Source organism: Stomoxys calcitrans, chromosome 5 (genome assembly GCF_963082655.1).
Source record: "Stomoxys calcitrans chromosome 5, idStoCalc2.1, whole genome shotgun sequence".
Classification (NCBI taxonomy): domain Eukaryota; kingdom Metazoa; phylum Arthropoda; class Insecta; order Diptera; family Muscidae; genus Stomoxys; species Stomoxys calcitrans.
In genome coordinates, this window is record NC_081556.1 from 112,203,408 (window position 1) to 112,216,396 (window position 12,989).

The 12,989-nt window shown below is 37.2% G+C and overlaps 2 protein-coding genes across 2 annotated transcripts; one reads left to right on the plus strand and one right to left on the minus strand.

The window, feature by feature from the left end:
• Positions 1-7,378, minus strand: LOC106086357 (eukaryotic translation initiation factor 3 subunit J). Its single transcript, XM_059370045.1, has 6 exons — positions 7,190-7,378; positions 6,809-6,891; positions 6,340-6,456; positions 3,454-3,742; positions 3,261-3,397; positions 1-321 (listed from the first exon to the last, which is right to left on the minus strand). Exons 1-6 carry the CDS (start codon positions 7,200-7,202, stop codon positions 253-255), a joined length of 708 nt encoding a protein of 235 aa, XP_059226028.1. The 5' UTR covers positions 7,203-7,378; the 3' UTR covers positions 1-252.
• A 2,620-nt stretch (positions 7,379-9,998) lies between these two features.
• LOC106086353 (armadillo repeat-containing protein 6 homolog) lies at positions 9,999-12,197 on the plus strand. Its single transcript, XM_013250990.2, has 5 exons — positions 9,999-10,412; positions 10,556-11,332; positions 11,411-11,551; positions 11,624-11,773; positions 11,834-12,197. The coding sequence occupies exons 1-5, from the start codon at positions 10,296-10,298 to the stop codon at positions 12,047-12,049; spliced, it is 1,401 nt and encodes a 466-aa protein (XP_013106444.2). The 5' UTR covers positions 9,999-10,295; the 3' UTR covers positions 12,050-12,197.
• The last annotated feature ends 792 nt before the right edge of the window (positions 12,198-12,989 follow it).

A 12,989-nucleotide genomic window follows, 5' to 3' on the forward strand; every position in this document is an offset into this window, starting at 1 on the left:
TATGTATGTACTTATGTATATTTTCAAAAATAAAATAGTATGTATAACAAAACAAGAGCGTTGTCGTGTGATTAATGGCTTTTAACGTCAAGTTAAATTCCTGTGTGCTAACATTTTTGATGAACACCATAACAAATCAACATTTTCATCGTTGAGAATTCTTAGAGAAGAGGACTCAAAAATTTTGCGACTTTGATAAAAAGTTGAGGGGGGGAAGCAGAGTTGGAAAATTAGTTGAAGAGTTATTGGCTTTTACATAAAATCATCGTAATCATCATAGGGTGTGTAGTCGTTGCCATATTTGTTATAGGTTTCAATATCCTGCAAAATGTAAAAGTTAGAATCACAATAAATCACAGTTTCATAAATCATTAATGTTTTAGTTGCAACTTAAAGTCATGTGAAAAAATTAATTAAAATCGAAAATTATCTATTTTATATATGTATTGTATTTTTTGTCTTTTCTTCAATAATTCGATGCATTGTCGATGCTCATCATCAGGGAGTTTCAAATGTATTTCTCCTCTTAGTTACTTTACATTCCCGATAATGAGCATTGGCAATGCATCGAAATATTGGATATGCAAATAAATATAAAAAATAGTAAAAAAAAATTTAAATACAAAATAAAATTAAAAAGAAAAAAAAATAAAATAAAACAAGTAAAAGCGTGCTAAGTTCGGCCGGGCCGAATCTTATATACCCTCCACCATGGATCGCATTTTTCGAGTTCTTTTCTCGGCATCTCTTCTTAGGCGAAAAAAAAGGATAAAAGAAAATGTTTGCTCTGCTATTAGAGCGATATCAAGATATGGTCCGGTTCGGACCTCAATTAAATTATATGTTGGCGAACTGTGTAAAATGTCACCCAATTCGAATAAGAATTGCGCCCTTTGGGGGCTCAAGAAGTAAGAGATCGATTTATATGGGAGCTGTGTCAGGCTATAGACCGATTCAGACCATAATAAACACGTTGATGTTGATGGTCATGAGAGGATCCGTCATACAAAATTTCAGGCAAAGCGGATAATAATAGCGACCTCTAGAGGCTCAAAAAGTCAAGATCTCACATCGGTTTATATGGCAGCTATATCAGGTTATGTACCGATTTGAACCTTATTTGGCATAGTTGTTGAAAATCATAATAAAACACGACGAATTGAATCGCATTTAGCGCAGTTGTTGGATATCATAACAAAATACTTGGTGAAAAATTTCATTTAAATCGGATAAGAATTGCGCCCTCTAGTGGCTCAAAAAGTCAAGACCCAAGACCGGTTTATATGGCAGCTATATCAGGTTATTGTCCGATTTGGACCTAACTTAGCGCAGTTATTGCAAGTCATAGCGAAACACGTCGTGCAAGATTTCATTCCAATCGGATAAGAATTGCGCCCTCTAGAGGCTCAAGAAATCAAGACCCAAGATTGGTTTATACGACAGCTATATAAGGTTATGGGCCGATTTGAACCATACTTGGCATAGTTGTTGGATATCATAACAAAATACTTCGTGCAAAATTCCATTCAATTCGGATAAGAATTGTGCCCTCTAGAGGTTTAAGAAGTCAAGACCAAAGATCGGTTTATATGGCAGCTATATCAAAATATGGACCGATATGGCCCATTTACAATCCCAACCGACATACACTAATAAGAAGAATTTGTGCAAAATTTCAAGCGGCTAGCTCTAATCCTTTAAAAGTTATCGTGCTTTCGACAGACAGACGGACGGACATGGTTAGATCGACATAAAATCATAAGAAAGCGATAAGCATACCGATCGACTCAGAATCACTTTCTGATTCGATTTGTCGATGTCCGTCTGTCTGTCAGTCTGTCCATGTTAATTTGTGTACAAAGTACAGGTCGCAGTTTTCATCCGATCGTCTACAAATTTGGTACAGGCATGTTTTTCGGCCTAAAGACGAAGCCTATTGAAATTGGAAAAAATCGGCTCAGATCTGGATAGAACTCCCATATATATGTTTGTCCCAATTTCAGTAATAATGCAATAAAATGGTCATTTGTTAACCGATTCTCTCGAAATATGGCAGGAAGGATTTTTTTCCGTTTCTCGACATTGCTGGTTAATTTCATGGAAATCGGTTCAGATTTAGATATAGCTTTCATATACATATACTGCCCGATTTTCACTCCTAGAGCCATTGCAAGTACATTTATTGACCAATCTTGCCAAAATAATGCACAACGGTTTCCTCGACGACTACCACAATATAAATAGAGTTTGGTCAAAAACGGTTCAGATTTAGATATAGCTCCTATATATATATATATATATATTCATCCGATTTGCAGTAGTATTGCAATAAAATGGTCTTTTGTTAACCGATTTTCTCTAAATTTGGCGGGAGGGATTTTCTCTTGACTCTCAATGTTACTGATGATTTTCATCGAAATCGGTTCAGATTTAGAAATAGATTTCATATATATATATTGCCCGATTTTCACTTCTAGAGTCACAGCAAGCGCATTTATTGACCCATCTTGCCAAAATTTTGCAAGAGCTTTCCTCGGCGACTGCCACAGTATCTGAGGAGTTTGCTCAAAATCGGTTCAGATTTAGGTATAGCTCTCATATATATGTTCGTCCGATTTTGAGAAATATTGCACTAAAATGCTCATTTTTTTAACGATTCTGTCGAAATTTTGCAGGAAGGATTTTCTTATGACTCTCAATATTACAATATTATGACTCTCAATATTTCATAGTAATCGGCACAGATTTAGATATAGCTGTCATTTATGTATGTCGCCAGATTTTCACCCCAAAAGCCACTGAAAGCGTATTGTTTGACTAATCTTGCCAAAATTTTGCACATCGCTTTCCTCGACGACTACCACATTATCTGAGATGTTTGGTCGAAATCGGATCAGAATTAGATATAGCTCCCATATATATTTAGATTTTGAATAATTTACCAAAATGTTGTCATTTGTCAACCGTAGTTTTTACAGTTTGAACATATTTCCTCGCCGAGGTCCATCAAAATTGGTTCAGAATTGGATATAGGTTCCAGGTATAGGGTAGGTGTAGGGTATTATAAAGTCGGCACCGGTCTACTTTTGCACTTCCTTACTGGTTTTTCAATCGCAAAATGTTTAATCATTTTTTACACATGATCTCAAGCCAGGTTTAAATAATTATACGTAACTTAAATCTATCACATATTTAATTTCTAATACAATAAGATAATTGCTTGTGAAAAATTTAGGATTGTCAAAAAAATATGTACTTACATCTGTTTCTGTTTTAATGGTGATCTTTCCCTTAGTTTTCGAAGCAGATTTCTTAGTATTTTGCTTTTCTAGTTTCACCTTTTCGCTATGTAGAGTTTCTATGTTCATTTTCACTTTTTTTAATTCTGGAAGAGGCACTAAAGAATGGAAAATTGGATTAGCCGATATTTCATTGCCGTATTTTTTTACTTACAATTCACACATATACTTCGCACTAAATCTTCAACAAATTGCGGGAAATGTGGCGAGTCTTTGTATTGTGACAATTTCCAACTAAGCGTCGCCCCAAATTCTTTGAAATCCTCTTCGGTGTGAGGATTAAAAGAATCTAAGACACCACCGACTTCCTGAACACCAAATGTTTCTAAAGCACTCTTTAAATCTGATTCCTCTTGGATTTTTTGCAGGCGCAATTTTTCTGCCAATTTTTCTTCGGGCGTCATATTAGCTAACCGTTTGGTCTCTTCTTCCTCTGCGAGTCGCTGCAAACAAAAAAAAAAAAACAAAACAAGTGTGAGAGAGAGTAAAATATTGAATATGTTAAATAAAGACACCGACACATAAACTGCGGAACTAAATGATATATTTTTCCATTCTCATAATATAAACTCGCCAAAGTCATTAGGGCGGTTTGATTTATTTATACCCATCACCATAGAATAGGGGTATACTAATCTATTCATTCCGTTTGTTACACCTCGGAATATTTGTATAAGACCCCATAAGGTATATATATATTCGTGATCGTCCTGACGTTCTGAGTCGATCTAGCCATGTCTGTTCGTCTGCCTAAATCATGATAGCGGTTGAACGCGTAAAGCTAGCCGCTCAAAATTTTGAACAGATACTCAATATTAATGTAGGTCGTAGGGGATTGCAAATGGGCCATATCGATTCAGATTTAGATATAGCTCCTATATAAATCGATCTCCCTATTTTACTTCACAAGCCCTTACAAGCACCAATTTTTGTCCGATTTGGCCGAAATTTAACATGTAGTGTTTTGTTATTACTCTCAACAACTGTACCAAGTACGGTCCAAATCGGTCTATAACCTGATATAGCTCCCATATAAAACCATCTTCGAACTAAACTTCTCGAGACCTTACAAGCCGAAATTTTTGTCCTATTTGGCTGAAATTTTGTATACGGTGTTCTGTTACGACTTCCAACAACTATGCCAAATAAAGTCCAAATCATTCTTTAACCTGATTATGCAGCATTTCGTCAGATCAGACCCCCATTTAATTGGGTCATAACAAGCTACCTATATGATATGTCCATTCGTGACCATTTCGTACCCTAAGTAGCCCAAAATACTTGATGTTCGTATAAGTTCGTATGTGGACCACGCTCCTCAGGAGGTAAAGATCATTCCTGTGCCAAGACACAATTATCGTGTTCTGGGATACACTTTCACATTTCCTTTAAAAACATTGTGATTATCACGTAAACAAAACCACACATTAATTGCATGTGGTGAAAAACTTTTACAGTTTTGTATAAGATACTCGTAGGCGACCAACGCCCAGAGACGTCAGAATAGATCTTAAAGATCTCAAGCTACAGGTTTAGCGCTACAAAAATGCTACATATCAATCAATCAATTAGGTGACATTTTACATCTTGAGCTGTGTTATAAAGTCTAAACTCTTTATCCAAAATCTTTATCTAAATCCAAATCAGTGCTTAGTTGATAATAATCTCTCGGTCGCCCGTAGGGAACAACTTTAAGGATCTTAATATTACTCTTTGTTTCTGAAAGGGACTAATAAACTATCGCCGTCATTGGCGAAGGCTATATATACATAAATAAAATAAGTCCCTGCTGAATATGACTCGATTCTGATGGTTATAATTGGTTTTTGTTATATACTATATACAAAGAGCTTAGTGGTTTCTCATGGGTCTATTTCAATTTGTGTGTATATAGAAATATATTTGTACGGATATTTATAAGATTTTAATCTAGGCGGCAAAAATGCACTCTACAGGGCGTACCTCCGATTTCGCTGAAATGTTGTATGCAGAGGTGGGTTGACCCCAGCAACACGAATCAGAACTCCGTTTTTGGGGCAAAGGCCCCCGGCCCCCCGAGGGGCCAAAAAACCCCCTTGGGAGGAACTGAACCAACCTAGGCAATATGGGTCTCAAATGAACGGCATTGTAGGGTTGATTACGAATATGCTATATAGGACCCGGGAAGAACCTACGGTGTCTTGAAAATTTCGTACCTAGTTATCATAGGTAATGTAGGTATCAAGGAGTAAATTACGATCGATAGTACAAAAAACAAAAAATAAATTAAGGTCTAAAAGAAAAAATAATGTTCAAGTTTTTTTCCTGTTAGGGCCAAGATCATTAAATTTTAGTTTTTGTTTGTTTTTCTTTCGAGACGAGCTTAATGATCGGAGATTTTTTTTACAAGTGTAAAAGGGAAGCCAGAGATCGCAACACACACCGACCACTATGGAACGAGTTTTGTTATTTGGTTACAATTGCTCATCAACCATATTAGGTGTAAAGGCTGCAAGGCCGAATTTATTGCAAAAACAACTATATGATACAAATACCGCATTACCCACGCTCCAAACACTGTATATTAGCTGTACTTTTCCCTAATGCAGGTGTTTTGTTGCGATCTCTGGCTTTCCTTTTCCACTTGCAAAAAAGATTTCCGATTATTGAGCTTGTCTCGAAGGAGAAACAAACAAAAAAAAAGTTTTTCTTTCTTTTACATATCTATCGTAATCTACTTCTTCGTAGCTATCGTTTGGTGCCCATATTGCCTGTTACCTGGGTTAAAAATTCTCAAGAGCCCTTAGGTCCTTCCCGGGTTCAATTTTTAGACACGTAATTTTGCATATTCGTAATCTACTCGACAATTTCTTTCATATGATATCCATATTGCCAAGGTTTGTCCCTCGGGGGCCCCAAGACCTTTGCCCCAAAAAGGGATTTCGGATTCAGGTTCCTGGGGTCAAAATTAAGGGGGTGAAAAATGAAAAATAAATCGGGGGTGCGCCTTTTTATAAATATTAACCCCTATAACAATGTAATTTAATATTGGCATACGTACCTCTTGTTCGGCCAATTTGGCTTTCAAAACTTTATTGGGTTTTGTTTTCACTGGCTCTTTTGGTTTTTCCTCAACCTTCTCCTCATCCTTTTTCTCCTCTTCATCTTCCCAACTGTCCTGTAAAAATAAAAGAAAGCATGTATGAAAATTATATCCACCAATTTTGAATAAAAAAAAAATGTTTTCTTAAAAACCACTTTTCAAAATATACTACAACTTTTTATCAATTTTACATGTCGACAATGTTTCTTCGCTTTATGTGTTGTGGCTGGCTATGCACTGCACAGCACAGCAAACAAAAAAAGCGTACGGCAGACGACCAGCAAAAAAAAAAAAACATTGTGAGTGGCATCAAAAGCATACACGTGTCATTATGGTCAAATGCAAAATAGCTACCGAATTTTTAAACAAAGAGCAGTCGACAGAATTTAGCTGCGTCGGTGGAAAAATATTAAAAATTCTCACGTACCTTGATATCGTCATCCTCGTCCTCACCATCCCACTTATTTATTTTGTTGGGTATAACAACTATAGGCTTGTCAGCAGCACTTTCTAGAAACACACAAAAATACAGACAATATTAGTGACATGTCGTCTGAATTGGCGTTGTCGATATCAGCAAGTTGGCCATGTTTGCATAATATCCAATCAGGCAACATAAATGAATAATATTTAAATGTGGATATTTTTTAAGTATACACCACAAGGTTAATGAAAATGTTGAGTGATTGGCGACCAGCGTTTGGAAGAGCACATGGTCACATATTTCATTATGAGGTGGAATTTCACACAATGTAAATTCCTTTGAGCAGCCAGTAACTGATGTGTTCAGATGTGTGTGCTAGCATACCCCAATCTTCCATATTTTTTGCTTTCTAACTAGTTTACACTTGCTTAAAGACGTTTATTAATAGATTCGATGTGGCCTTGAATAAATACAATTCCACGAAAATGCAGTTTGTTCACTTTTATTAAAATTTTTTTTGTCTTTATTTGGCTAAAATGAATTCTTTTTTGACGCAAAGTGTGACGACTAAAATGTTAACAACTTGAATAATGCACGAGAGATTCGATGCTTCTTCTTTCTCTGCCCCAAGCAGCGACTCAGTGATAGTAACGTAACGCAAAGCTTCGTTTGGCGTTCTCCTCCAATAATTGACAACTAATTATAGGTTTAACGCATATGAGCAAGGCAGATTTAAAAAGGTGTTCTCACACGAAAAGCGAACATTTGCCCATGAACATTCCATTAAGAAGCAGGGAGAGGGAGAGGTGTTCACTGCGGCGGTCCGTTTGGACCTGGCTGGTCCCTTATCATTAAGCTAAAACTTGAATCGCACAACACCCACTGATATATGAGAATTTCGCTTCTATTCCTGGAGATCCGTATATAGGAGCTATAACCATATCATATTATAGACCGATTTTAACAATACTTGCCATGGATGTTAGCAGCCGCAATAAGCCCTATTGAATAAAGAAGCATAAGTGAATAAATCTTTGAAAGGCATGCACCGTCCAAAAGCCTTAAAGTAGATCTACATGATCTAGAGCGTGAGGTTCAGCGCTACAAGAGAGAACCTCTAGATCATGCGGCATATCAAGCAGGTCTAAACAACATTCATGCAGACACGGTTGCAGATGCGGTAATTGGCTACCAGGTAAATGTAGTCCTTGGAGAACAACCGCCTCCCATTGTACCTGAAGAAATCGACCTCCTCTGGCAAACCAGAATAGTTCTGGCTCAATTACGTTTCGGCAGATGCAGCCGCCTCAATTCCTACAGAGCAAGGATTGATGCCGACGTGCAAGATGTATGTCCCGATTGTAACCAGGGACCGCACGATACACGTCACCTGTTTAACTGCCCGACCAGACCCACTCAACTCAGTCCCAGATCCCTGTGGACGCACCCCATCTTAGTCGCAGAGTTCCTGGATCTTGGCACTCAACAGAATCAAGCAGACGAAAGATAGAACACAACAAACTGCTACAACAACAACAACAACCTCCCAATATCTATCACTAGCTTTTCCCTATACGAAGAAAGCAAACGCGATTCATGGTGGAGTGTATATAAGATTCGGGCCAGCCGAATTTAGTAAGCTTTCACTTGCTTTTCCTTACAATTCAGGATTCACTGATTCACTATTAGTGAATCCTGCTTACAATTGGTGGTATCAGTTAATTTTAAACGACGGCAAACCTTCCAATATCTATCAATAGCTTTTTCCTATAAGAAGATAGCAAACGCGATCCATGATGGAGTGTACATAAAATTCGGGCCAGCCGATTTTGGCAAGCTTTCCTTAACATTTGTTGTAAACGACTTTAATTTTCCCGGGAATTCTCGAGATCAGATTCGATTTTGAGTGATTGTAAAATGAGCAGGAAATGTGGGAATTCCCGAGATAGGATTTCCGATTAAATCAAAAGTGAATGAGGTTGTCCATATTTAAATCACGTTTTCACTAGAGCCCAAGTCCACTTGATTTGAGATAATCTCTAAAACCCGTTTAAACTACACACTCAGGTTTCACTTTTCAGGTCACTTGCGAAAACATAATGTGAAAAGACCCCATGAACATCATTAAGGATGTCAAATCTGATGATTGAAAATGTCACAGGATTCACTAATAGAAGGTTAGGTCACATGCAAAACACAAAGTGGATAGGCCCCATAAACATCATTAAGGATGTCAAATCTGACGATTGAAAATGTCATCATATAGGAGAAAACGTAAACAAAGAATGAATGTAAAAGGAGAACAAGTTGACATCCTCAATGCCAAGTACTGCCAAATATTAAAAAAAAGTATATCGGCTGATCGCTTGGCTTAACCTTATTCAGTGAATCCTGAAAATGTCATCAAATAGGAGAAAACGTAAAAAAAGAATGAATGTAAAAAAGAGAACATATTGACATCCCCAATCCAAAAATAAAAAAAAATGTATGTCGGCTGATCGCTTGGCTTAACCTTATTCAGTGAATCCTGACTTACGTATAGATCGCGTAATTTGTCTCCTAAGACAAATTCCTAGTATAGATCCGACTGCCATGGGATTTTGGAATTTTATTGCCTACTATTGATTTCAGGATTCACTGAATAAGGTTAAGCCAAGCGATCAGCCGATATACTTTTTTTTTAATATTTGGCAGTACTTGGCATTGAGGATGTCAACTTGTTCTCTTTTTACATTCATTCTTTGTTTACGTTTTCTCCTATATGATGACATTTTCAATCGTCAGATTTGACATCCTTAATGATGTTTATGGGGCCTATCCACTTTGTGTTTTTGCATGTGACCTAGCCTTCTATTAGTGAATCCTGTATTGATTTACATTGTCAATAAATTTGTAGTACATCAGAAAACTACATTTGACTTGACTCACGTTAAACTAGCCTATAATTTTTTCCTCTATTTACATCTTTCTTTAAAATTGCTCTTTAAAACCGGATTTAATCGATCATCTGTTTTCCCTTTATAAAATCAGCTGACGAGAGCTTTAAATCCGGATTTGATGAGCAGTGTAAACGGGATTTAACAGTCACCGTCGCCGCAGAAGTTTTTATTTAGGTAAAGGCATAACATACAATTCACGAAGCACAAAATCAAAACAAAAAGCTAGAATGTCAAAGAAATTGAGAAAACAATTTTGTTTCTGAAAAAAAAGAAAACGGAACGGCTTTCGGCTAAAATATTTAAAAATTCAAATAAATTAAAATAAAATTTCAAATTGTGAATAAAAATTAGCCGAATGTTTTGGGAAAAAAAGGTTAACTTTTAAAATAGGCAAAGACAAAACGTCTCAGAAAGCCATTAACGAAAATTGTCGTGCGTGGGTAGTTCAACAAACTGCAAACTTCAATTTGGGATTAGAAAACTGTTTTCTTTGTTTTCAATTACATACCTTCAATTGGCATTTGCACTGCACAACAAGACAAACCAAGACAATGGCCAAAGTAATTTCGCAAGAAACTTTCGATGATGTCGTCAAAGAGAATATCATTGAGTTTGCCATGGAACCGGCAGAAGCTAAACTGGAAACTGTTAAACAATTTGAGGCACAGGTACATACGCATATGTCCAAAGACAATGATATTGTGTAGTATTTTTTCTTCTGATTAGTCCCAGGTGGGCGACGGAAATGCTATGGAACAACTTTTTTCCGCATCACTGACAATGTATGAGTCATGCATTTTGTTCTTTTCAGGGCATTAATTTGGCCAATATTATCAAAGATTTGGACATAAATGCTGAGACTGGAAAACCAATACTCAATGAGGCAATAGATAATCTGAAATTGTATTTGGAAGAAAAATCGGCAGACAAGGAAAAATTACTCGATATACTTAAGGTGATTGAAGCTGAATGCCAGAAATCTATACCGCATCGTGTATTGGCATCGAAATACGAAGCCCACACCTGTATTCTCAAAGTAGTTGCTCAACAGTTGGAGAGACCAGACACCACAGCAGATACGGATATTTTAGAAGGATCTTTGAAAACTCTCATAAGCCTTTATCATACACAGCCAGATATATTTGATGCTGAGGCTTTAACATATACCAAGGCCCTGCTGGATTTGTTTGTGGAAAAAGAAAATGTGGCTTCCCTTACTCTGCAATGGTTGCAGAAATGCTGCATCATGCACGAAATAAATCGCCAGAACATAATGAAAGCCAGCATTACACAGCATCTGAAACCCTACATTTTCAAGGAAAATGCCAAGGTGTTGCGTGATGTTTTGGCTGTATTGCGTTTTCTCGTCCTGGACGATGACATACGTGTGGAATTCGGTTGTGCTCATGAGCATGCACGTCAATTGGCTACTGAGTTTATAGTTGTCTTAACACACCTCTTAGATGAATTTGATGATGCCAATATATTGGCCGACCTAATGCTGACTATTGGCTCCTTGGCGGTACGTCAAGAGTTTTGTGTTACCGTCGATGAGGCGGGTTGCATTAAATTGGTTTTAAAAGTAATGGTATGTAATGCATATGCAGTTTTCAAAATTCTATGGCATATCCCTGCGAGGTTTTGTATTTATTCTTTAAATATTTAGAGCGATAATATAAACTCTGTTCGCCTGAATCGCGAAGCCTTGAAACTATTACGTGCCTTAGCTGGACACGATGCCGTCAAGAGTCACATTGTGCAAGGTGGTGTGGCGCCCATACTCAAAGAAGTTCTTCATACACATATGGTAAAGGGAAACTTGAACAAAGGAATATTTTAATTAAGTCTGATTGCCATTTTGTCTTTCTTTCTTTCTTAGGCCAATGACGCAGTTGTTAGCGCTGCCTTAGCTTGTATCTCCACACTTACGCTGCGTGTCAAAGACAATAGTAAAACTTTGTTTGACACCGGCATAGCGGAGACTATTGTAGAATCCATACGCAGGCATCCAAAAAGTAAAATTGTTCAGGTATTTAAGACAAAAATTTGACAATTTCCAAAAAAATTACCACCTATATACCATTTTTAGCGCAACGGGGCCTGGGCTATACGAAATATGGTCTCTCGTTCAAGAGAACAATGCGATACTTGGCTTTCATATGGTGTCGAAGATGTTCTTAATACTGCCTTGGCCGACCATCCTTCGGTGACGACTGACATTAAAGCTGCCTTACGTGATCTGGGCTGCAAGGTGGAGTTAAAAGAAGAATGGACAGGCACTGCCGAAAAGAAAATCCTAAAATAAAACAATAACTAAAACATTCTGCAAAAAAAGACTAACCTTATCCTAAGAAAATGAGATTTTTGCAACACAACTACTCCGAATCTTTTGCACGACTTTTTGGAATACAAGCATTGTTGAATAAATTTGGCTAACTTTTTTTTTATTTTTACACCATGCCTTTTTTGTAATTTGAGTAATATTTAATAAATCTTTATACGAAATAAATTTTGGTTGAACGTATCATATGCAATTGAACGGGCCACCAGAACAGTTAGTAAACGGACCTATTTCTCTTTCAGGCACTGGCTGATATAAGTGGTAATGGCAGTAAATGGCTGTATAACTTTCAGAATTCGGTTAAGAGTAGCGCCTCAAGTGTCTTTGTGACCGGGGATAGTCGAGGTCGGTCTAAATGACTCCTTGGTATGCAAGTGTACTTGGCTAGAGAACGGTGACCACCCGAACCATTTTTCATAGGCCAGGTATTTTTAGTGTGGAGATAAATAGATTGAGGGTATCTTTTAGATAATTGCGAGGCAACCGTAGCGCAGAGGTTTATATGTCCGCCTATATATTGGGTTGCCCAAAAATTAATTGCGAATTTTTCATATAGTTGGCATTGACAAATTTTTTCACAGCTTGTGACTCTGTAATTGCATTCTTTCTTCTGTCAGTTATCAGCTGTAACTTTTAGCTTGCTTTAGAAAGAAAGGGTAAAAAAAGTACATTTGATTAAAGTTCATTCTAAGTTTTGTTAAAAATGCATTTACTTTCTTTTAAAAACTCCGCAATTATTTTTTGGGCAACCCAATAGTTGTTGTAGCAGTGAGTCATGTTGAGACAGCAGGCTTGCCGATGAAGGACTCCATTGGGTCAATTCGGTACCTATAACCTGTTGCCATGGGATTGCATGACCACCCATGACGCTTACGCCTGGTTTCGGATACTGACGAGAACATCG

Bases quoted from the DNA above. Each gene is read 5' to 3' on its own strand.
- LOC106086357 (XM_059370045.1), bottom strand. The intron at 3,743-6,339 runs GTACGTATGCCA...TTTTGTTTGCAG, and splicing joins CCAAATTGGCCGAACAAGAG to CGACTCGCAGAGGAAGAAGA. The intron at 322-3,260 runs GTAAGTACATAT...TACATTTTGCAG, and splicing joins CCATTAAAACAGAAACAGAT to GATATTGAAACCTATAACAA.
- LOC106086353 (XM_013250990.2), top strand. From the start codon at position 10,296: ATGGCCAAAGTAATTTCGCAAGAAACTTTCGATGATGTCGTCAAAGAG. The intron at 10,413-10,555 runs GTACATACGCAT...TGTTCTTTTCAG, and splicing joins TTAAACAATTTGAGGCACAG to GGCATTAATTTGGCCAATAT. The intron at 11,333-11,410 runs GTATGTAATGCA...TTAAATATTTAG, and splicing joins AATTGGTTTTAAAAGTAATG to AGCGATAATATAAACTCTGT.